The sequence below is a fragment of the Cnephaeus nilssonii genome (genome assembly GCF_951640355.1).
Source record: "Cnephaeus nilssonii genome assembly, chromosome: 17".
Taxonomy (NCBI): domain Eukaryota; kingdom Metazoa; phylum Chordata; class Mammalia; order Chiroptera; family Vespertilionidae; genus Cnephaeus; species Cnephaeus nilssonii.
Window position 1 is genome coordinate 49,228,372 of NC_137088.1, and position 25,045 is coordinate 49,253,416.

At 39.7% G+C, this 25,045-nt stretch overlaps 1 protein-coding gene across 5 annotated transcripts; it reads left to right on the forward strand.

Moving 5' to 3' along the window:
* Nucleotides 1-8,935: 8,935 nt before the first annotated feature.
* CEP15 (centrosomal protein 15) lies at nt 8,936-21,629 on the forward strand. Of its 5 annotated transcripts, XR_013814884.1 has the most exons (8): nt 8,936-9,044; nt 9,629-9,741; nt 10,408-10,491; nt 12,213-12,336; nt 19,289-19,363; nt 19,605-19,657; nt 20,457-20,597; nt 21,238-21,368. XR_013814884.1 is itself a non-coding variant. In XM_079795556.1 (7 exons), the coding sequence occupies exons 3-7, from the start codon at nt 10,439-10,441 to the stop codon at nt 21,293-21,295; spliced, it is 363 nt and encodes a 120-aa protein (XP_079651682.1). In that variant the 5' UTR covers nt 8,936-9,044; nt 9,629-9,741; nt 10,408-10,438; the 3' UTR covers nt 21,296-21,629. The 5 variants fall into 5 exon arrangements, 4 of the variants coding, with proteins under 4 accessions (XP_079651682.1, XP_079651683.1, XP_079651680.1 ...); XM_079795556.1 differs by lacking the exon at nt 20,457-20,597 and having other exon boundaries at nt 21,238-21,629; XM_079795557.1 differs by lacking the exons at nt 20,457-20,597; nt 21,238-21,368 and adding an exon at nt 19,966-20,449.
* Nucleotides 21,630-25,045: the final 3,416 nt, after the last annotated feature.

Below are 25,045 nucleotides of genomic sequence, written 5' to 3' on the forward strand. Positions count from 1 at the left end.
TTTTTAGTAACATGGGACTTCTTTTATGTTGCTTAAAAAACAAAGCATTTATCCTGTTGCCAACTTATATCCAATGAGCATTTATCAAGAACCTATCATAAACCAACACCTGCTATTCGGAGTTTGAAGTCTAGGGAATTACTCCAAAGACACAGAAACCCCACAGCGTGATTCCACCTCTTGGAACATTTATTGCACCAACTCAAAGGTAAATGCTTCTTCCAGGATCTGTGGTATTCAAAGTTCACCTTCCAGTAGGCTGCCCTGACTCTCCACCTCTGTGGCTGAGAGGCACACCGTCACGTGCAAGGCCTACAAGGTTTTGGAACAACAGGCGGCTCTCTCATCCTGGTATTCAGCCAACCCCGGATACAAAACAGTATTTTCAATCCACATTTAGGAATCCAAGGTTGCAGAGGGCCAACTCCAAGCACTGTTTTACACCAATTTACAGAGGAACTTGAGCATCCGCAGATTTCGGTATCCATGGGGGTCCTGGAACCAATTCCCTGCAGATACTGAGGAAGCAAGATAAACCTATAAACCATAGTGGGGCTCCTGTGCAGGGCCTTTGCCCGGGGCATTAGCTGCTGCCTATGCAATAATCCATTGTTTGAAAATGGACTCAGTGCATAAATTGCTAAATATAAGAAAAAAAAGTCTATCAAATAAGTCCTCTCCAAAGGATTTCGTTATTTCATGTAAAATCTGCAATCAATTATTTAAAAATATTGCATCCTTTCCTTTTCTAAGCCACCTGACAAATTAGAAGAGCCTAATTAGGTATACTTTCAGTTCTTCTTGTCCTACCAGACATCATATCAATCCTATCTAATAATAGACAAATATGCAAATTGACCATACCTCCGACACACCATAAGACACGCCCACAAGACACGCCAACCATCCAATCAGAGGGAGTATGCAAATTAATCCAAACCAAGATGGCTAGAGCCACAGAGAGCAAGGTTTCCTAGGTAACAGAGGAAGCCAAGCTTTCCGCCTGCCCTTGCCAGGCCTAAGCCTCCACTCAAGCTACAAAGTTTCAATTATACAAGGTAAAGAAATTCAAACAGAAATGGTGGCAGAATGGAGCTTGAGAGAGCAGGCCAGGGTTGCCGCCGGCAACAGGGGAAGCAAAGCTTTCCGCACACCCTGGCCGGGCCCACCCGCTTAAGGCAACAAAGTTTCAATTATAACCCCAACACAAATGGCTGCCGGCCTCGGAGGGAGACCGAGGCTTGGCTGCGCTCCAGGCTACAAAGTTTCAATTGTAGAAGGAAAATAAATTCCAGATACCAGGGCCTCCACTTGGGTTGCCAGGGGGCGTGGCCAGCCTGCAAACCACCACAGGCCCCTCGCTCAGGCCGCCCCATACCCCAAGGGAACCCCCACCTGATCTGGGATGCCCTTCAGGGCAAACCAGCTGGCCCCTACCCATGCACCAGGCCTCTATCCTATCTAATAAAAGAGTAATATGCAGATTGATCATCACTGCAACACACAATATAGCTGCCCCCATGTGGTCAAAGATCCTGCCCCCATGTGGACACAAGATGGCCACCACAAGATGGCCAGCAGGAGAGGGCAGTTGGGAGGCACCCGGCCTGCAAGGGAGGGCAGTTGAGAGGGACCAGGCCTGCAAGGGAGGGCAGTTGGAGGTGATCAACCCTGCAGGAGAGGGCAGTTAGGGGTGACCAGGCTGGCAGAGGAGGGAAGTTGGGGCAAACAGGCTGGCAGCAGAGTGGTTAGGGGATGATCAGGCTGGCAGGCAGAAGCAGTTAGGCACAATCAGGAAGGCAGGCAGGCAAGCAGTTGGGAGCCAGCAGTCCTGGATTGTGAGAGGGATGTCCCATATTGGAGAGGGTACAGGCTGGGCTGAGGGACAACCTCACTCCATGCACGAATTTCGTGCACCGGGCCTCTAGTGTAGATTATAAACCAGAGTGAGTTGCCCTCTACAAATCTATAGAAAGACAGACTATTCAAGCAGCTGAGGCCATGAGATGAGAACACAGTACGATCTGACAAGCTTTTCCTTTCCCTTGTAAATATTATCAGAAACATCATTGGTACTCTAAAAAGCAACAAGCTAACACTATGAATTAAATGCTTATATGTAAAAATATTTTTTAATGTACAGCAAAGTAACGTAAAAGCAATCTCAACTGTACATGCATCAATATCTATCCCAGACTTTGGAGTGGATTTAATATATATATATATATATATATATATATATATATATATATATATATATATATATATATTTCAGAGAAAGAAAAGGAGAGGGAGAGAGAAATAGAAACATCAGTGATGAGAGAGAATCATTGATTGGCTGCTTCCTGCAAGCACCACACTGGGAATCAAGCCTGCAACCCAGGCATATGCACTAATCAGGAATTGGACCATGACCTCCTGGTTCATAGGTCGAAGCTCAACTACTGAGCCATGCCAGCGGGCAGAGTGGATTTTTATAGAACACATTTCTTCACGAAAATAGGCTTTGCTTGTATTTAAAATTTTCAAGACATTAAACATGTAATAGTTTTCCCAATGGCATATGGTTTGAATTGATATTGGTAAATAATTGTGCATAAAATGAAACTACACTGAATTAAATGTTAGTAAAAATGACAAAATAAAATATGAGCAAAATAAACCATTGCACAGGTGTATGCCATATTACTAGCTGAAAAAAATCTTGCAATTACAGGCCTACACTATTTATTCCACTTGTGTGTAATTACATTTTATATATGTTTGTTTAGTAATATCAATCCAAGACATCATTTTGAGAATATAATTAACTGGATGGTAGAACAGAATGTGTGTGTGTTTTACTATTTTTGTGTTTCTGTATTTCAAACAAGTTGATCTTTGTTAGCTGTGTTTAACTGCCATCTAGAGTTAAAATGAATTCATTTCTTTTCCCCTCCACTACCTTTCTTCAAAATTTAAACAAATAAGCCAACATGTTTAACTCCTATTTCATATCAAACAAATATTCTTCAGACAAAGAAATTGTAAAAGAATAATTTATCCAATTTTTCAAAGTACAATTAACATTTCCACCAGCTGGAGGTCATTTAAAGTTGACTAAAAAAATGAGGCTCACATTTAATCTAATGAAAACATTATTTTTGAATGTATAAAGAAGCCAATGAGCAAACCAATACACGTTTGGACTTGGGGAAATACATTAAAGTTTAAATAAAATTAATTTGCCATTTATTTCTATGGCCATCTATTTGTATTTTTCTTATAGCTTAAGACCCATACATAAAGATACTAAAAAATTCTTTTTTTTACCTCTACAAAACATGATTATTGAAATTAGCCAAATCCCAAGTATATATTTAACTAAAGGTTTTAATAGTCTTACGTTAAAAATGCCATTTTATCCAAATTTGAGGAGGCTTGTAAAAATAAACCACCAGTACAATAGCTCAGATTTTGATTTAAGAAAGTCATTACTGAAAAGCAATACCAAAGGGATGCTTGAGAAAAATAAAATCAGATTTGAAAACAAGACCTGATGCTCTAGCCCAGTGGTTCTCAACCTTTCTAATGCCGTGACCCTTTAATACAGTTCCTCATGTTGTGGTGACCTCCAACCATAAAATTATTTTCGTTGCTACTTCATAACTGTAATTTTGCTAGTTATGAATCGTAATGTACATATCTGTGTTTTCCGATGGTCTTAGGCGACCCTGCTAGCGGTTCTCCACCAGTGGGTCGCAACCCACTGGTGGAGAACCGCTGCTGTAGAGCCTAAGACCATCGGAAAACACAGATATGTACATTATGATTAATTAACAGTAGCAAAATTACAGTTATGAAGTAGCAACGAAAATAATTTTATGGTTGGGGGTCACCACAACATGAGGATCTGTATTAAAGGGTCGCAGCATTAGAAAGGTTGAGAACCACTGCTCTAGCCAAAGAAGAAATGTCTTCACATGAAATGTTAAAAAGAAAGTTAGGTTAAAACATTTTCTCATGCTATTCTCATGTAAGTGAAGGATATGGATTTTTAAAAAATTATCCGTCTCAAAAGCATCAAATCACACAATATTTTACATTAGATCCTGAAACAAAGAAGTTGCAATACAGTAAAACTGCAACTCTTGTTCTTTCAAAGGAAATTATATAAGTTTTCAAATGGATGGATATAGCAAACAATAATGATAAAAAATGGCTGCTGCAAAGTCTTCAGTGGCAGAGCATTACAAAAAGATGAGAACAGCAGAATGCAATGCTCGCCAGTAGTCAAGGATGCATTTAAAGTTTTTATTTTATTTTTTATTTTAATTTAAATTCTTTATTGTTTAAAGTATTACATGTCTCCTTCTTCCCCCATTGACCTCTCCTTGGTCACTCCCACTCCCTAGCACATGCCCTCACCCCCTACTGTCTGTGTCCGTTGGTGATGCTTACATGCATGCATACAAGTCCTTTGGTTGATCTCACCCCATCCCCTGTCTTCCCTCTGAGGTTTGGCAGTCTGTTCAATGCTTCTGTGTCTCTGGATTTATTTTTGTTCATCAGTTTATGTTGTTCATTATATTCCACAAATGAGTGAGATCATGTGATATTATCTGCATTTAAGGTTTTTAATTGCTTACTCAATAGTAGACTAAGGATAAGGTTATTACAGGACTCTAAAGACAAAAGGGAAAAAATCATGAAGAAATAAAGAATCAGCAGGAAGGCTATGAAAGAGAAAATTCTTACTTCAAGAAAATCCTGAGTTAAAGAGTTAGAGAGAGACCAGTGAGTGTAATGAGAGCGGCTGGGAAATCGAGAAGATGGTGCTGGGGGGGAAAAAAAAAAGCCTTTATAAATTATACACAAAAGGGTGTCAGTTAAAAAAAAAAAAAGGATCTGTGAGCTTTAAATTAGTGATATTATGGAAGTAAAAAAGTATACATATTTACTGTGTATACAACATACAAATGATTTGCTAAGAATTACCATGTGTGACCTCAATTTTAAAATGCTAATGTTCTCTCAATGACTTTTAGAACTAGTGAGGTTTTTAATTTGCTCTCTCAAGAAGGAAAGGCATATGCAAATTCTCACTGGAAATGTCTAAGATTGGCAGGTTATCAGTATGGCCTTGTTCTCTCAGCCAAGAGTATCTACAATATAGGTATCAGCTGTGATAATGATTTCTCTATTGCAGAGTTTTATCTGATTGGACCTAGATTGATAGCTGATTCATTGACAAAAGATCCTAAAGAGGCATCTGGTTGTAAATTCTCTCTGGTCAAAATCCATCAAGGGCCAATTTAAAGCATTTCAGATATATTTTCAGTGTAGAATATTTTTCCATAGCAAAATAGACAGTCTACAATTATGGAAAAAGGTAAAATTCTAATGATTTTATTTCAAAGTGAAGAAAAGCAGAAGTGCAGGCAATTGGATCCACTTTACCAAATTTCTTCTGGGATTTCCTGCAACAGGAAGATAAACGAACTCCATTTCAGGCATGAGTTTTTTATTTTCTTAGTAATTGTCTGTCCAAAGTAAACCCAAAGGAGGTATAAAAAGACTATAAACTATAACAGAGTTTTCTGATAGTAATTTGGAGTCATTGAAATTGTCAAAGATTCTGAAATTCTTTTATATCTTACTCTTACTCTATAAAGCTTGTCTTTCCTTTTCCATCCTCAAGCCTTCCTTCTCTGTCCTCATTCTATTCTCTACTTACCAGTCTCACCTCCAATAACTCCTTCTCTTTATTACTGTCAAACCTCTATTTTAAAGTTCTCTGACACCAGAAATGAAATCTTCAAAACTGGGGGAAATGAGAACACATTCTTCTCAATGCTCCCTTTCCACTGGCCCTCGCCCCAGATGGGGTCTCATCGCACACTTCTGTACACACTGCCTCCTTCTCTTAGAAGACTTCACCCTCCCTTCGCCTGCCCTCTTATACAATGGATTACAAAACCAGGCCTCCAAATCCTATCCAGTTTTCAAAATCCACCTTCCAGTCTTTTAAGCTGTCTAGACAATTCCAACTCATAGTGCTCTCTTTCTTCTCCAGCACCCTTATTGTCTGCACCTTCTCAATATTACATACATAATTACTTGACTACTAACAGCAAACAAATTGGGGTTCATTTACTAGCAGTGTGATCTTAAGTCATTTCTCTAAGTCTCAGTGTTCTCAGTTATAAAAATAGGGATAGTAAGAGTTCAGTACCCTTGCTCACAGGGTTGTTAGAGGATTAGCTGAGGTAATTCATGCAAAGTGCCTAGTACAGAATGAACACGCAATAAATATTAGTCATTTTTGTTTTCAGCAGTCATCCTCTAGGGTTTTTTTTTTTTTTTAATACCTTAAGAGCCTAGACAGGTTCTAGGCTCTTGAGGACAGAGACTACATCTTACAGATTTTTAATAAACATATCCTTATAGAATTTATGACTAAACTAGAGGCCCAGTGCACAAAATTCCTGCAAGGGTAGGGTCCCTAGGCCTAGCCGGCAACCAGGGCTGATCAGGGCCTTTGGCTGCCGGCTGGGGCCTCCCTTCATTCCACACAGCCCCCTGGTGGTCAGGGCAAGTCATAGCGAGTGATCGAACTCCCAGTCTCCTGGTTGAACTCCTGAGGGGACACTTTGCATATTAGCCTTTTATATATATAGAAGAGGACAGTACTTTCTCAATAATGAGGCTAAGGGGACAATGATATCAAGCTGATGAACAGAACTAGTCCAAGGTTAGGAAATATAAACCTCACTACACATTTAAGAATGCCCCATTATGGGCCGGGCATTACTCAGAAGGTTGCAATGATTCACAGAATAGACCATGAATATCTCACCCAGGAAATACCCAAATTTATCTAATAAATACAGAAGCGGTACAGTAATAGATAGCCTGCAATTGCCAGAGTCTTCACTAACTCTGTGTCTCACAGAAAGTCTTAGCTGTGGCCTATGACCTGAGGAGGGGCAACCTATATAATATTATTAGCCAATGTCACACCAATAGGTTTAATTTAAACAAATAAAGTGAAGATAGCGATCCAAATTTCCTCCTATCACCACAGACCTTTAAGTAGAGCGTAAGTACTTTTCTGGAGGCTGGAAATTATCACTGTCTATGTAGATAACCTCTAAGCGTCTGTGAGACACTAAGAATATTTCAACTACTATTCTCCTAAAACCTGCATCAACATTTCTAAGGCAGGTAGGTGAGCAAAGCTTGTTTTAAGCAACATACAAATATTTAATGTACACTCTCAGTTCTCTATTTCATGCAACCCATTACCAACTTAAGAAAATCCTTAAATTAGGTAAAAGATAAACAAGAATGCCTTGTAACCTCTATTTCAGTCCTAGAACACAGGGCCAATCAAGGGTCTATTTTTCATGTTTACTACGTAATACTATGGAAGAGCTAAGTCAAAGGTCCTATTACCTGAAGACAGACCACTATGACTTATGATGGAATTTCATTTGGGGAATTATTTCATCTGTTCATTCAAAAAATATTTACTGAGCACTTACATGCCAGGCAGTTCTAGTTGCTAAGAACAGAACAGCAAATAAAAGGTAAAAATACCTGTTCTTTAAAAACTCAAAGACACAGACCATAGTATGGTGGTTACCAGAAGGAAGGGAGTTCAGAGTAGTAAAGGGTAAAGGGGGGTCAAATATAGGGGGGGGGCTCATAATCTAATCTATAGATGACCTATCATAGAATTGTACACTTGAAACCTATATAATATTAACCAATGCCACCCCACTAGATTTAATCGAAGTGAAAATGAAGATCCAAATTTCCTCCTAAGAAAATACTTGTTCTTAGGGCATTCACATTCTAGTAGGGGGTACACTGGTAAACGAATGAACAAGTGACTATAAGATATGCAGGGGCTGGTGGGGGCCAGCAAAGGGGGAGAAGAGGAGACATCTGTAACAGTGTCAACAATAAAAATAAATAGAGGAAAAGAAAGATGTGACTGGTGCTGTGTGGTGGAGAACAACAAAGCAGGAGGAGGAGGACAGAGAGAGGAGAGGTGGAGCTGTAGTCTTAGGTCAGGGGGTGCTTCTGTAGAGAGGAGGAACCTAGTCTATGCAAGTACCTGGGAAGTGCCATCGTCCCCAAGTGAGAGCTAAGTGTTCGGTAGATATTTAGGAAGAAGAAGAACAAGAGACCCCTGGGTTGGAGTCTTAGCTCTTTGCCTTTTACCAACTCAGAAGCCTTTAGGAGAAACCTGCTTTACATCTCCTGAACCTCAGTTTCTCCCTCTGTGATGATGATAGTATTATGTACCGCACAAAGCGATTTCAAGGGGGAAGGGATGTTTAAGAATGCTCCTTAAGGCTCTTGGGGGCCATTCCCAGGTTGTGTGTCCTGAGGGCAGTGGGGAATTTAACAAACTCTCTGCTGGCTTCAAGCCATGACCTAAATAAACGAGCAAGCTTGTTTCTTCTCCTGCCCAATGAGGATACTGGTACCTATCTCATCCGTCTTAGAGGGATTCGATGAATGGGATCATCCACATAAATGCTGCGACTGGGACACAAACTCAAGACGTGAAAAGCCATCTCACTGCCCCTCGGGGTGTGCGAGCTGCGCGGGGGCAGGGGCCCCGCCCGCTGCTCAGCATGGGACACGCACGGTGAGGCTGCCAGGTCCATTGGAACGTGCTGGACTATCCGGACTGTTTCCTCACATCCACATTGTGACACTGGCGCTTCTAAGAGGTCAGCTGCACATTCAGATCCCATTTTAAACGACCTTGAAACTGAGCCACCACGAAACGCAGTTTGCTCTCGGCCAGCGGCTCCGAGAGCTCACCGCTCAGAGTAGCGCCACCTCGCTGACCTGGCGCTCAGAGGCCGCCTTTTATACCGCCGTGATGACGTCACTTGGAGACGGCTGCGTGGCCACGCCCAGTCCGTCCTGAGACCCGGCCTCTGCGCAGACGCTGTGCTTCTCCGGAAGAGGTCGGAGTGGGGTCCCACAGCATCACAGCCCGTGGGTCGCTGGGCTTTCCCGAGCGGCCCGAGGCGGCGCAGGTGCCGGCAGGGCCGGAGGGGACATGTTGCTGGGGGGGGGGGGGGGGGGGGGAAGAGCGGGGCTGAGGAAAGTTCCCGAGTCCTGTGGGTGTGTAGGCAGCACGTGGGGCGGTCGGAGGGCTGAGGGCCGTGCGGGTCTTGGGTTCCAAAGGCCGAATTCGTGTGGGGTTTGTCTGAAGTGCTGATGGCAGGCGTTAACAGGAGAGAGGTGACCCTGGATCAACTTTCCGGGGTTTCCTGGACACGGCGCTGGAAACTGGGAGGAAGGCAGCGAGGCCTGGGCTGCAGGGACTTTAGGGGGAAATATCTGTAACTCCATCCTTGGCGGGCGGGGGTGGGGGTCCTGGGGCGATTGCTGTCCTCGGTGCTGAAGACAAGGCAATGGTCCCTGGAGGAGGAAACCTGCGGAGGGCAGGGCAGGCCGGGCGGTGTTACAACTCCGTGGCCTGGCTCCCTGCCCTGCACTCTCTTTCCACAGCGCGGGGCACTTGGGCGATTAGCAATCAGTGTGTCATTTCATACAATTCAGGAGAGCCGGTGCTTCATTGCAGGAAGGGATTTTACTCCTGCCTTTTGTCCCTTAGGGGCGGGCCCCCTCAACTTGTGCACCCACTCAGATGACTTGCCTTCAGGATCCCAGCCTTTCAGAGCACCTCGCTGCACCTCCGCCGGTACTGGCCCGGGCTCTTCAGCCAAGGTGAGCTTGCTCACGTGCCGTGAAAATGGCCCTCCCAGACTTCTCAAGTGTGAGTCCTGAGCAGCCAGGGTGGGGTCGAGGGGCCAATGGTGCTTTTCCCACAGTTACACATAAACACTTGCCTATTTGGAAAAGAGGTGGTGGGACAGGGCAGTCTTCCAATAAAGGGAGTTTTCAGTGGTTCTAATACTTGTTTGCCTTTCTCTCTCTCTCTCTCTCTCTCTCTCTCTCTCTCTCTCTCTCTGTCTGTGTGCGCGCGCACGTGCATGAGGGATGGTGTTCCTGTGATGAATTTTACAGAGTATTTTTCTTTCTGTTGATTCAATAAAATGTTTACTAGTCTTAGTACCAGCTGCTTGTTTATTTTTAATTCTGTTTAAGGTTAAAATATGTGTGTGTGTGTGTGTGCGGGGGGGGGGGGATAGGGAGAGGGGAAAATGTGAAATGTGTTGAATTTACCTGATTCACAGTATTTTTAGGTGCATCTGGTATAAGAAAAACTATGCATTGTAAGTAAAAATGTTTTTAGATGCAGTCTTATACATTATTACATCTCAAGTTTTATTTTTTTCTTCTGAGAGAACCAATGGGTTGAGGTACTAAAATGATCAAATGTTGCAAAGCTGAGGACATGTGGAAGTAACTCTAAATGTTTTTATTATTTAGCAGAAAGCTCATAAGGCAGCTTTAACTAAAGATGACTTCCTTGTTCGCTCAAGAAATTCGCCTTTCTAAAAGACATGAAGAAATGTAAGTTTTTTAAAAGGCTAATTAATCTAAATGTATAAATTACACTGACTCTTTAGTGAAGCATTGTGTGCACAGGAAGACTTAAAGATCTGAAAGTGTGTCATTTCACTTTTCTGACACTTGAGTGATTTTGGTCTTAGAGAATGTCATTGTTTCAAGAATACAAAAATTAAAAGGTATAATTATGTTCTATGTGTTTTTATTTTTGTTGCTAATAGTTAGATAATTTCACCCCTCCTCTCACCCTTTCTAGGCTACATACCGATAATTAATGGATTTCTAATAGTTAGATAATTTCACCCCTCCTCTCACCCTTTCTAGGCTACACACCGATAATTAATGGACTTCTCTAGGCCTCTTACCCTGGGCCACTTCCTGGGGTATGTGCCCTGCGCAGCCACAGCCCCCACACTTGGCTTAATTCTCTAATGTTGCACTCTTGAAATTCCTAGTACTTTTTAACAAGGGGTCTCACGTTTTCACTCTGCACTGGGCCCTGCAATGAAATAGTCAGTCTTGGACTTACATTTGGTATTAACCCTTCTCCACCTGTGACTGCAGGTTCTCATGTTTTCCTTTCCTCTAATTAATTACCAGGCCCTCTTCCTTGGCCTTGAACACATTGCGGACCAGTAGTTTTATTGCTAGTTTTACCCAGTGGCCAGATAAGTTTCTATTGAACGAGTACAAAAAACGTTTTTACATAAATGTTAAAGGCACGCTTTCAAATTAAATACCCATTGCATTTTGAAGTTATTTATTACATGTTCTTAAGCTAATATCTTCTTAAAGTATGATACTTTGTAAAACACTGTATAATGTGAAGCGAGAATTCTCGTGATCCGTCCGCAATGTGTTAAGAAATTTTGTTTACGAAAATAACTGTTCAAATACCAAATTCTAGTAGCTCTACCTTCAATAACAGCCCTATGAAGCAGTGTTTCTTGACAATCACCACACTTATCTGGGAAATGGTTAGACTATTATATATACCACTGACTTATTTTTTATCATCTGACATCTTTACTTACGAATCATTTAAGAGGACCAAAAATTTGTAAACTGAGCATCGGACCAGTGAGAAACTTTTAAAGTATATTATGTATAACAAAGTAGTTTGATAATTCACTTATAACTTTTTACATCTTTCTTCAATTGCTGCTTTACCTTGTGGATATACATACATACAGCCTCTCAGTCATCTTTCTCTTGGCAAAAGAGGAAAAAAATATTTTTATTGCTTCTTCAAACATATGGAAGTTTAGCACAATTTTAAATGTGTAACATGAGCTTCAGGGGTATTGAAGTGTTAAGCAGAAGGTTTTGTATAGCAAGTTATATCAATGTATGTGTGTGTGGAGGTGTATATATAATCATATACCAAGTATGTATAAAGGGATGTGTATTACAGTTTGCATTTTCACCAAAAATGAAAACATATTTTCACATTTTAATATAACTTCAGAAGTCCAGAGAGGCTAAAAAAACAGAAGCATGTACTTATGGTATACCAGTATATGTTAATAAAAATAATTTTATCCAGATTTAAGACTTAATGAACTACCTAAGTTTTTCACTATCTTATTAATTGACATAATAATTGTCTTTTAAAATAGGTTGACCTTGAAGTGAAGTACAATTAAGAAATGAATGTTTTATATTGGTCAAGCATAAAATGTCTCCTTCTAAAATAACTTTATATAATCTCCACTTTTTTCTAGAGTATCACAAAGATTAAAGTTACTTCAACAAATGAAGAGTAAAGTTGGAGATCAAAACAAGGAAAAGGCATCTCAGATTCAAGCAGCTGAGGCTGCTTTTAAAAGGAACCTTAGCCTTTTAAAGGTAAGTTCCCATGACTTGAGTATAGAGATTTTGCCCACTTTTGCAAAAATGTTTCAAGCGAAGTTCATAATTTTGATTTATATAATGTCTTTGTTGTGAGTAAAAAATAGAATTAATGAAGCATCATCTACTTTTTAGACCCATGTTAGTTAGATAAATAACATATGGACTCTTCTTTTTTAAATGAAAAAAAGTGAAGTTTGCTTAAGCTAAATGTTCTCAATCAACCAGAAAAATCAATGACTACAGAAGGAATTTTACGGTCATCTTTTGTGCAATAAGTAATAAATACAAGATGTAGCTTTCCCTCTTTTCTCTGTAGGGAGATCTTGAAATACCATAAAGTACCTATAATGTATTTAGATCCAACTCAAAACTATTTTAACATCATAAAAACAGGAACGATTTGATTTTGCCTTACTGGGGCCACAGTCAACACACAGATTCATATCTCAGATAACAGATTTTCAAGATCCCTTTTGATGGTGATGGAGGGGGTGGTCAAAGTGTGTAATTGCGCAGGGCCTCACCATTTGGCCAATGTGCCCACTTGGAGTAAAATCATATGTGTAACATTTTTGGCTGCTTGCTATACTTTGCTTCCAGAATTGTATGGCTTCATCCATAATTAAAACCCTAAAAGTTTGCTTCCAGTCAAGCTTCCAAGAGAGCCTATGACTAAAACATTTGGTGGTAAGGCTATATTATTTAAGTTATAAAGCAGTGTTTTCAGTTTTTATTGTTAAATATTTTCATCGATGGGCATGATATAGCTATCTTCTGTCCTCACTAGAGGATAAAGGAAGAGGAAAATTCAGTTATCTTCTCAGCTTCTGGCAGTTTGAGCCACAGTAATTTAAGTCACAGCCATAGTGCTACCAAAGCATTCTATATTGCCATATGTCTTACTTGCCCAATGGTTTTTGCAATATTTATTTTTAAATGGAAAAATATAGGATAATCTGGAATTTGCTGTGAAAAGTCAGAAAAACCAATTAGAAGGCTTGAAGGCTTGGTTGCCACTTCCTGGTACTTGCTGCAAGTGCAGGTAATATTTGGTTTTCAGGCATCTTTTAATGAGCAAGTATTTGATGAATACCCAGAGGGTCCTTACAATTGAGCTAGTTCTAGTTAGGAAGTGGGGACAACAAAATAAATATAAATCAGAGTTCTTCACCTCAAGAAGCTAACAGGCTTAGTTGATGAGGTAAAGTTGTCACACATAAAATATGAGACTTTATATGATCAAACAGTAAGTTATGTGGACTACTCAGCACTCATATTCTAGGAGTAAGTGTACAAAATCTTGGAGAGCTCGAATCTTTGAAGGGTCTCAGAGGAGGCTAAGCTGGAGCTGTGTGTAAACAGGCAGAAGGCAATGCATTCCGCTGGATGGTTGCAGGAGGGCAAACAGCAGAAGAATGAGTGGCCCTGAGAGCGATTGTGGGGCCATGAGCTAACTAGCTTGGCAAGTCACAGGAAAAGGTTGGATATGTACTGTGAGTCCAAATGAGTAAATTGAGACTTGATATCTACAGATAATATCATAGTGAAAGTGTGTGAGCAAAAGAAAAATAGAGACTTATGTAAGGAACGTATGAGTGAGTATTTGAGGAGGATTCATTTGTTATTTAGATGTAACGTGATTTCAAGAATGGAGAGATTGGATCTAATAGGTATGAAATTAATTGTCATATCTAGAAGGAAAATAATGAACTGTTTCATAGCCATCAGAAACCAGTGTGATATGGTATTTACCCCCTGATTATCAAAATAATATATTCTCATTGCAAAAATCTTGAAAGAGCAAAGAAGATAAAATAACTTCCTTATCCTGCCCATCTAGGAATTAATATATTTTTGTAGAGTTCCTTACAGTCTTTTAATAAACATTTATTGAGCACCTATTACATCCCAGATACAGTCTCTTCCCTGTCTTTGTTTTATATATTTTGAATAACTGTGTACACAGTTTTTTATTCTGTTTTCTCTCATATTTTCTTAACTTTGGAAATAATTTTAATGACTCATAAAAATTATCGTGAAAGTAATATAGGACTTGATTATAGAATTTTGAGTTGGAAGAGACTTTAAACAGCATATATATTAGATTGTCATCTAAAGGTTTTTAATATTTTTTCACCATATACCTTTTCCAAAGATGTAAAATAGATAAAAATGGACAGCCTTGGTCCAAAGCCCCACCCACTTTTTTTTTTTTTTTGCCTGCCCTGCTGTGTCTCTAAGGAACTGTGAAAACCACTAATCTGCTCTAATTCCTTTATGTAGAGATCAGGAAACCATAATAACTACTCCTAAGAACAGGTTGAGTTACATCAGGATATGTACTTAGTACAGAATGTGCTTCAAAAATGGTTCCATTAAAACTTGGGAGCATTCCTATAAATACAGTAGTGACAAAATAAGGATGACCTAGCTCACCATCCGTTACTTGATCTTATTTAGATGTTCTGGCCAATATAATAAACACTAAAAGGGAATGAGCTTTAACTTTTAGAAAGGAAGGTACAACACTAGCATTCTAAAATGGTATGGTTATATACTAAGAAAAACCAAAATTGTTTTAAAACTAGTATATTATGAGTTGAGCAAAATAAATAAATAAAAGATAAACATATAAAATCAACATCAATCCTATAGATACAGTTGTAAAATATAAGAGATAACTTCCGCATTAGCAATAAAACTATAAAATACTTGGGAATGCTCTTAACAAAGGGCATGATTTGTATAAAAACAATTACGTTTTAGTGGGAGATTAAAGAGAAAACTTAAGTGGAGATACATACTTAATCCTGTCTGGGCAGTATTATTTTTCTAAGGTCAGTTGTCACAAAGTTATTTTAAACATTTTTAAAAATATATTTTTTATTGACTTCAGAGAGGAAGGGAGAGGGAGAGATAGAAACATCAATGATGAGAGAGAATCACTGATCGGCTGCCTCCTGTATGCCCCACACTGGGGATCGAGCCCGCAACCCCGGCATATGCCCTTGACTGGAATCAAACCCGGGACCCTTCAGTCCACAGGCCACCTATCCACTGAGCCAAATCAGCTAGGGCTATTTTTAAATGTAATAAAATTCCAACAAAATGAATATGAAACTCAATAAAATTTCTCTAAATGTATTTGTAAAAATAAATTAGCCAGTTGACAGAGCCTTCCACAAACTGCTTGTCACCCAGGATGGCCAGTGACTTACAGGTCCACGTTGGTCCTCCTTCCTCCTCACATTTCTCATTTTCTCCAATTCAATGAAGAATAAGTGAATATGAAGAATAAGTGAATACTTAAGTATTCCTTGTAACAATGACCCTGTATCTCCTGCTTTATTGTCTTATTTTTCCTATCCCAGAAATTGCACCTCCAGCAGCTTGAAAGATTGAACCCAGCCCAGCCCCAGCTGGGTTCACTATACATTTGCAGGGAGATGTCTGTTGCCGGGTTGGAGGGCGGAGCGTCTGTGAGGAGGGGAAGATCTCTGTCCATGAGCTTCTGTGTTCGAGTTTTACCTTTCCTGATCATGTCGGCTCATCTCTACTGGCTGCCCCTGTGTAACACACCGTCATGCACATTGGAAGCTTGTGTTTTAATTGTCATGAGAAGAATGTACTTCCATGTGCATATCACCAGATTCAATGATTATCAAACACAGCCAATCATGTTTCATCCATGCCCCTCACCTCCAATCCCAGCCCCTCAGATTATTTTGAAGCTAATCTTCAGCAACACATTGTTTCATCTGCTCAGTGTATTACCTCTGTATTATTTCAGTGTTTATCAGTAAAAGAGAAAGACTATTTTAAGCAAAGTCACAATATCATTATCAACCTAAGAAATTGACAGTAATTCCTTAAATAGCCAGTGAGGATTCAGATTTCCCTGATTCACTTATAAACATGTTTTTACATTTGTTTGAATCAGGATCCAAATAAAATCCACCATTAACACAACAGTGAGGTGATTGTGGGGGGAGGGAGTGGGAGTGGAAGAGGGTATGGGGGATAAATGGTGATGGGAAAAAATTAAAAAAATATAATCCTCTAAAAACACAAATAAAATCCAATTTTTAATTGATTGGTTGCAGTCCTGAATCTCTAAAAGCCTCCCTGCCCTTTTAATTTCTTTGTTGAAGGAATCAGGTCATTTGTCCCACAGAGGTTTCCACAGCCCAGGTATTGCCAACTACATTGCTGAGTTATTACTGGGTATGTCCCTTTGACTCCCAGAATTCCTAAGAACTGATACGCCTAAGTTGTGCTATGTATGCAGCAGAATGAGAGCCACATATGTAATTTTAGATTTTCTGGTAAACACTTCCAATAAAATCACATGAAATAGATTAAGTAAAATGCTATTAAAATTAATTCCATCATACATAAAGCAGCATTTCAAGTGTAATTGCTGATCCTTTCCTTCTGGCAGCGTGTAGTCAGACATTTTCCCATCAGGCTAAGAAATTCATACTTCATCCTCTGGGTAGTGGGTATCAGTTACTCTTTTAATCTAGGTAAGGACATATTTAAAGTTTTTTTAGCAAAATTAATCCATTTCAGTATGGACTGAAGTAACTGGGATGTAGTCTAGGCATAGTCCAAGAAAGCATTCAGTAAGGATCTGTTGAATGGTAAGTGTAATAAGCCCATCGAATTGGGAATGACGCGGAAAGGCAGAGAGACATCCCGAAGCGCTGAACTTTCAATGGCCGAGAGTGAAAGAGTTGAAGATAAAGGGCAGCTGGGTGAACAGAATTCCCACTGTTATACATTCAGTACCTTCAGTAGCAAGAAGATGAGTTTGGTTTATTAGGCTGAGAAGTAAGGGCTAGGAAGAAAAATCATCCATCCTTGTACATGAATGGTTGGAGCAGAAGAGAAGAGACCATTTTGGAGGGTGAAAAAGTAAAAGGACGACAACAGATGTCACAAATCTTAAGCAAGCCCGCACTTGGGATAAAAGAGAAAGGAGCCAGCTAAGAAGACAAGGAGTCAGAGAGGTAAGCAGGACATCCACAGAGTGAGCCTCCCCTCAGGAAGAAGCCCTCTGGAGGTGATGACCTCCTGTGGACGTGCTGCAGCGGTGACTGTCCAGCCTCTGCCCCGGCCTGCCTTCCAGGCCACGCCTCCCCGTACGGATCCGCTCTTCTGTGAGAGAGATTCAGTGTCCTTACTTTCTGATATTTAAGAAAAGTATTTGTAATCCTGTCTACAGGTACCAGTGACACCTAGATCTACCATTAACAATAACTATGCCCTGGCTGGTGTTGCTCAGTGGTTGCACACTGCAGGGTTGCAGGTTCAATACCCAGTCCAGGTTGGGGTGTGTGCAGGAGGCAATCAAGCTATGTGTCTCTCTCACATAGATGTTTCTCTCTCTCTCTCCCCCTTCCACTCTCTATTAAAAAAGAAAATATCCTCAGGTGAGGATTAACAAAAAAATACAAACAACTTTATAACTGTTCTTAGAATAATGGCATAATTAGGGTTGTGATTTTATTCTATTTGTCTTATAAAAATAAAACATTATTTTCCCAGGACTCTGTAAAATCTCAATGTAATCACAGAAGAGTTAGTGTTCTCTATCTGCTGTAGCATTGGCATCAAATCTCCTCAGCATGTGTCTTAGCTGTAAACTTCTGGGACAGGATCACCATGCTAATAGATGGGCTTTTTATCCCTAGATTTATGTTTTTCCCCTTCAAATCACCTTCCTCTAGACAGCAGGTGCATCAATGGCTGTGCAACTTTGGGGAGTCCCTTTAGGGAATTTCCTGTTTTTCCCTTTTACATTTCACACCCATCCCGTGCTCCCCGCCGCTGCCATCTGCTATCTCTTTTCTCCTGTTCAGCACTGGCTTCTTCACACCCACGCCCACGCCCTTCTCCATCTCCCTCCGTCTGTCCAACAGCCCTGTACTTAGATTGCTCCAATGCTTGTACCAGGATCAGGGAACTTTCCTTTTTTCTAAGCTCAAAGGAGAGACAGAATTTACATGGCCTTCAGCCAAGGCCTCTGTGAACCTGACAAACATAAGCAAGCACCAGACACACAGGTGCTGATGGGAGCATTCGTTTAAATAGAACTCACATGTTTCAGGAACAACTCGGAGGTGCTACGTTTCTGGGCATGAAATTCATACATGCATCAAGGTAAAGTCTTTCCCAGGGTATGGATTAAGTTTAATTACCCTGGTGTTGCTACAATCATAAGAGAAAATACACACATCTACAAGTTAAGCTCCAAATTAAAGCAGAGCTTGAATGCCGTCGGCTGAATGATACACTGCTAAGCAGTAAAACCTGCCATCGAGGTTACCTTAGAAATCTAGTTCTAAAGAGCTAGATAAAGTGAACAGGTTCTTATTGCAAAGGTACCTTACTGACCTTCTTTTAAATATGAGGAGTATTTGCGTAAGTATAAAATTTTACAAGAGTAGAATATTAAACAAATGAAATGTGTCATTAATATATCATTTACATGATCCAGACCGAATCGATCTCTTTACTTTCAAGGTTAGCACAGTGTGGAGCTGGGTAACGGACTGTTTTTGTATCTGAATATTTGACTATTTTATCCATCTGGCTGTTTTTAATGATTTTAGAGCTAAGTTGGTGCTCTGAGCAGTTTTAGAGAAAGGTTTTTGTTGTGTGTTTTTTGGTGTTTTTTTTTTTGCAAAAATTACTGACACTATTTAAAATAAGGCAGAACTTAGAAGTATCCCCCGCCCCACACCTTTTATTTTTTAAAAAAAGCCCTGCATTTTGTATCTGAAATGGTCAATCAAGCAATGAGCAGCTCTCCTACTTCAGTGCCTCCATCAGTTCAAACCGTATCCGAGGAGAGCCCAAGTGAGAGGCTTGGGCCATCCCTGTAGCTACCGCAGGTGCGTGCTATGTAAGTGCATGTTTTCAGTGCTGATGCCTGTTACAGGATATAGAAGCCGCAGAAAAGTCTCTGCAGACCCGGAGTCGCCCACTTCCGCCGCCTGAGTTGGTGTCTCTTGAGGTGAGAATCTTAAGAAACAAAGGTAGAGACCCTATCATTGTAAATTACATTGTAAATTAACTAGTGGTTATATGTGTGTATTTCCAAGATGTATTTATTCAGTTAAAATAAACGAGATATGACTGATCATTATATGTCCACAGAGCCATACTTTGCACATAGTAGGTAATTGATGAGATCTTAATTAAAAAAATTTTTTTCAAGTGAAAATTTTATAAAGATCCTGTGTCTTTTCACCTAGTCACTTAGAAACGACCGTCCTGTTAAACCCCGGCAGACAATACGCACTAACGGGTAAGGTGACAACATGCCGAACCGAAGTGCTTTTCCTGCTGGCTGGAGTTACAAGGAGCAAGCGGTTCAGCCCTCCACCGAACATTCAGCCGATGCTACGTAAATGCATCTTATGCAGCATAGTGTGGCTTTTGTCTGTTTTATTTTGCTCAGTTCAAGAACAGATTGGGAAGATGGTTGGCAAAAATAAACCATCTTTGGCATAGGAATGTATTTTTTTGATGAAAGGGAATTTAACCACATATAGAATAGTTTGATTTGATATTTTTAATGACCTTTTTCAAATATAATTTTGCTTGCCTAACCAGGGATGAGAATGGACTCAAATGTCAAGGCTGAGGATTTGCCCCTCAATATTCTGAAAAGCCAGTGATCAAGGAGAGAAAACCCTCTGGGACAGATTGTGCCGTAGGCATGTCTTTTTCTTTGTTGAAGGCTCCAGGACCTCACTCAGGCCCACACAATAGGGTTCATCTAGCCGCGAATGGTGGAGAAGCTCCCAACCGCAGGCCTCCGTGGTATTTCCCTTAGCTGGTCTCACCCGGCAAGGTGACCTCTAGTTTAAGGTCGTCAGGCTGTTTCTCCGACCACATGCACTCATGCAGGGCTATGGAGACCCCTCGCCAGTTTCAACTCTCAGACCCCCTGGAGCTTTTGCATGCTCAGAGTGAATCATCCTGTGTTCTTAATGCTGTCCAACTGGCTGAACTTCCCAAAATGGCATTGCTAGTGATGACCTAATACAAAATGCCCTCCCGTGACGAGGAGCTTGAGCAGTTACTTTTCTTGACCCCCTTAGGACAGTCAGCCCAGAAACCACTAAAGCGCTCACACGGAATATGGTGATGTTGCAGGAGCTTCCAGAACTTGCAGACTGCTAGAGGCAGGCCAATCATACAACACTTCAACTTCCAAGTTAGTTAAATTAAAAAATTGTTAGGTAATCTTGCTTTTTTTTTTATTATACAAAAAAAAGAAAGAAATTAAAATCCGTCATATCATGTGCTTTGTTCAAAGATACAGTGCATTTTTTTAAAAATGTTTTCCCCATGCAAATAAGGGGTGAATTCACCTGAATCCTATACAGTAACATACAAATTATATTTCAGTTCCTGACTTCATACCAGGTGAAATCTTTTTATGTTAATTTTAAAGCAATTCATTTTTAATCATTTTATTGACTGTTAATTTTATTGAATAATAATTTTGGTGTGGGTAATCACTTAGTATGGGATTTGTAACATTAAACAACAACATTTAACGACTGTAGCCATAAATGATAATACTGGTAATAATCACAAGGTTGGCCACAAGAGGGCGTGCAAAATCACAATAAAGTTCTGAAATCTGTAATTCTGCCAGGCTCTGGTTTTACTGAGAAATTTGAAAATTAACACTAGTAAGTAGCCAGATTTTTTTTTTCTAAAATTAACATAAAATATTCTGTAGAGGAAGTGCATTCTACATGTATGTGTGTACACGCACACACACATTTAAGTGAATAAACATTTAGACTATTATGAAGAGCCAAGTTCAATTGCTTGATATGTTTTTTTTCTTTTGCATGTTTTTTCTCCTAGACTCTTTACTGGGCATCAGTGGAAGAATATATTCCCAAATGGGAACAGTTTCTTTTAGGAAGAGCACCATATCCTATTGGTGTTGAAAATCAAAATGAAGCAGAAAATACCATTCGGAACAAGGCACAGCGATGACTTCTTCTCATACTAGCTTAAAAAACGTGTTTAGTAAAGCTGAATATTAAAGTATTTGCAGGTTGTAGGAACCGAGTATATGCTTATGCGCCATTACCTCCTCAATGATAGTAAAGACATGAGAATCTCCGGGCAGTCTCAGATTGTCCCTTAGAGACCCACTACTATCTCAAGGTCATGAATTTGCTTTTGACCAAATCCATGCAAGTATTAGAAACTAATATTGAAAGGTAGACTGTTTATTAAATAAATTGCTAAATTGGTGCTGTGTATGTTATTTTTTAAAAAATCATTTAGTCATTCTCATTTAGTGAGTCCTAGTTGTTAGTTCTGACTTTACATTTTCTAGAATCCTTACTTTTCAGTTATTTTATCATGGGGGACAAGGCTATTTTAGTTTCTTCTAACAAATGAAAAGACAGTGGCACTTAGCTGCTCTAGTATAGTAATATTGATCAAAAAATAGATTCAAAGGATTTTGCTCCTTGGCAATAATCAAAGCTCTACAAGTTCTGCAGGAACAACGAGTACAAAGCGTTTGGTCAGTAGCCAGTTACCTCAGCGAGGACTCGGTTTGGGAAAAGGACGCCCTCCTAGAGCCGGGAATGGCTATTGGGTTTTGACTTGCCAACCCTGTGCGTGCAAACAGCTCCTCCCTTGTCTTTTCATCTTTAAACTTGCCCTTCCCTCTCCCTTCTACTTTTATTATTTCTGAACTGTCAGAAAGCTTCGGGTCACACCCCTGAACAGCTCTGAGGTTCCTCAGTGCACTGCAGCTTGCACACAAAAATTAAAACTTTTCTAACTATAGAAGCAGCTCCTGCTACTGAAGGGAGTCTACGCTACCATACAATGAAAGACTGTGTAGTTCAAACTGGTTTGTGTTTTTAAAGGAAGATAACAGGACAAACTAAACAAACTAGATTGAAACATCCATTGTGCCGACACGTTCCTTTACACTACCATCTTGGAAATATCCTGTTGAGTGGGTGTTGGTGTGGATAACAATAACGTTGTTTTCATAATACGCACTGGCAGATTAGCATACTTCTCTACAGTGTTAACAGTTGTAATTAAGGACTAAACAGCACAGAGTGTCAGTCCGATGACAATTTCATCTATAGTGTCACAATACAAAATGTCACAAAATATTAGAACTGTTAGATAACTATAAAGAGTATCATCATCAAAGCTGAAAGCCTTTAAAAATGGAAGACAGAGAAAGGAAGAAAAAAGAAAACTTGGCAGAGCGACCAGAAAAATTTTATACCTCCTCAAGAATGTTCTGCCATGAAAATAAATTGATAATTTTTCCCTTGTTGCATTACAGTTTGGTTTCTAGCCATGCAGTTGATTTAGCAGGAGAATGCAGCGCTTTCTAGCAGCTTTGAGTTGGTAAACAGACTTTGATGTAGGAGAAAGGAACATGAGGAAGTTTTTTTTTAACATCCAGTCTTCCCCGGCATATGCACAGAAGAAGGTGAATGAGGCAATGTGAAACTTATTTCTCTTTAGTCAAGTGAAAAAAAAGGCTAAACATTTGTTGAGATGGTAAAATATTGTGTCAAGCAAGTAGGCACATTCCAAAATTAAACAGTGGTTGATACGTTAACGTCCTCAAATATTTGAGCGTACACTTCCTTTGGGTTTTGTAAATTAAATCACCAGTAGGTTAGATTAAAATACAAAATGAATGGCAATTTAACCATCTCAAAAATGATTCCGGTTTTTCTCCCTTAAACTAACTTGCTAAATAGTTTTTAAAGAGCGCATGCATTTAATATATTCTGGGTTAGGTCTGAGGGCAGAAGGGAAGGTATTTCTAGATGTAAGCTGTGTCATCTCTCCCACTTTAGTTAATACTCCAAAAGTCCCAGAGATGACTTTGTTCCTGGCCCCACAGAGCATGCTCCACCCTCCCCTTCTTGTAGGCTGTAACAGATTGCACCACATGGTGTGTTTATAAAAAAAATTCCCATAGGGACCTGGATACCCCACTAAAGGTCTTTATATTCCTCATGACAAATTAGCTTTACACAGGGATTTCCAAACATTGTTTTCATAAGGAGGGGAGAAATGCCATATCTAACATATATTTTTGCACACAATTAGTAGGAATCAGACAAGAAAAGGGAAATGTCAACTACTCACACCTCCACCCCCTAATTTAGTCCCCTCTCCATACCCTACATTGTACCTACTATTTATTCTTCATGAAAACTATGTAATTATTTTAGTAATGGGTTTTCAAAATAAAGGTCGTTTCCAGAATTTTCCACAGCCTTTCTTGGATTGCTGCTAACCTATAAATAGTCAAAGCTCATTTTCTGCTGAAACGCTTCGAGTATATGAAATTATTAAGCTATACAATGCTAAGGATCGGGAAAAGCTGCAGTTTTTCTCCAGACTTTAAAAAGCAAATTTTACTAAGCACGAAGGAAAAAAGCCCTGTACTCTGGACAGCAGACATCTGGTCTCCCCGTGCATAGGGAGCAGTGTGAATGAAATACAAGGCAAATGGTTTTTCTCTGCATTGTGCACGAGGTGTTTTAACTTTTGTCACCTTAGGACTTAGATGAGGATACTAATCTTTCACTTTCTTTACACTTTTGTCATTCTCCCTTTCCATCAAACAAAAAAAAAAATAAGGTGAATATGTTATTAAGTCAAAAGTAAACTTATTTGGAGGTCATTTTGTCACTTCTGAGATCATTGGAGAGAGGCCGAGGGTGAGGTGAGGATGGGGTATGTGAAAAACCAGAGTTTGCAATCACCAGTTTTAGACAAGAGGAAGATATTAAACTTTAAACCACCATCAGATGAGTTTTAGTGTATAAAATTTGATGCACAAGACCATGAATTTAGTTTATTTACAAAATATATCCTTTTATTTTCCTTCCTTACTCTATTAATTTGTCTTTTTACTCTAAGCCAATTTGCATCCTTTTATTTTATTTTTTGAAGTTTTATTTGAAGCAACGTTTTAAATCTCCCTAAAGAGTTTCTTCCCCCTTTTTAAGAATTGCCCAAATATAATAGCTACGTGGTTGAAAAACTCTTCATTTCAATAGTCTACTTTGACCTCTCCACTTTAATTAGGTTGCCGACCAAAGTCTCCTCTTCAGAGAAGGCAATTGCCACGTGGTGAGTTCAGACAGGAAAAGAAATGGTGGAAAATGTGGAGAAGGGAAAGAGGAGAGAAACTGCTTTTAGAAAGCTTTGAGTTGGAACAAGGATGTCTTGCTCTCTCGCTGGTGGTGTTTTTGTTTCTCTTATAATTTAGAAGTTAATTTGTCTACATAGGAAATCTAATTCCCTATCGCTAATAAAAGAACGTGTAGAGTTTTCTGGAGCCAACATGGGGATGTGTCAAACGTCAGCAATTAGGAGAGGATTGGTTTGCGGATTTGACACCTGGCATTGTGACTCCCTTTCGAACTGGAAGTGAGATTATATACCGACTAAAATCCAAGACAAGGGAAATGACTCCAACAAAGACAGAGGCTAAAAAATGTTTCCGGACATCATCTTACCTCTCAGAGTCAAGTTTCCTTGCTTGCAAGAAAAAGGACCAGGTCTCTTGCCTATAGTAATGTTTTAAAGTTCTTGCTAAATTGTGTCTCAGACAAAGACTAGGACAGAAACTCTGCTAAAGTAGTGTAGATTGACTACA

What these genes read in the sequence shown, in the direction of transcription:
- CEP15 (XM_079795554.1), top strand. Translation starts at nt 10,439, where the DNA reads ATGACTTCCTTGTTCGCTCAAGAAATTCGCCTTTCTAAAAGACATGAA. An exon ending in GGAACCTTAGCCTTTTAAAG is followed by an intron (nt 12,337 to 19,288) that starts GTAAGTTCCCAT and finishes TGCCTGTTACAG; the next exon opens with GATATAGAAGCCGCAGAAAA. An exon ending in CTGAGTTGGTGTCTCTTGAG is followed by an intron (nt 19,364 to 21,237) that starts GTGAGAATCTTA and finishes TTTTTCTCCTAG; the next exon opens with ACTCTTTACTGGGCATCAGT.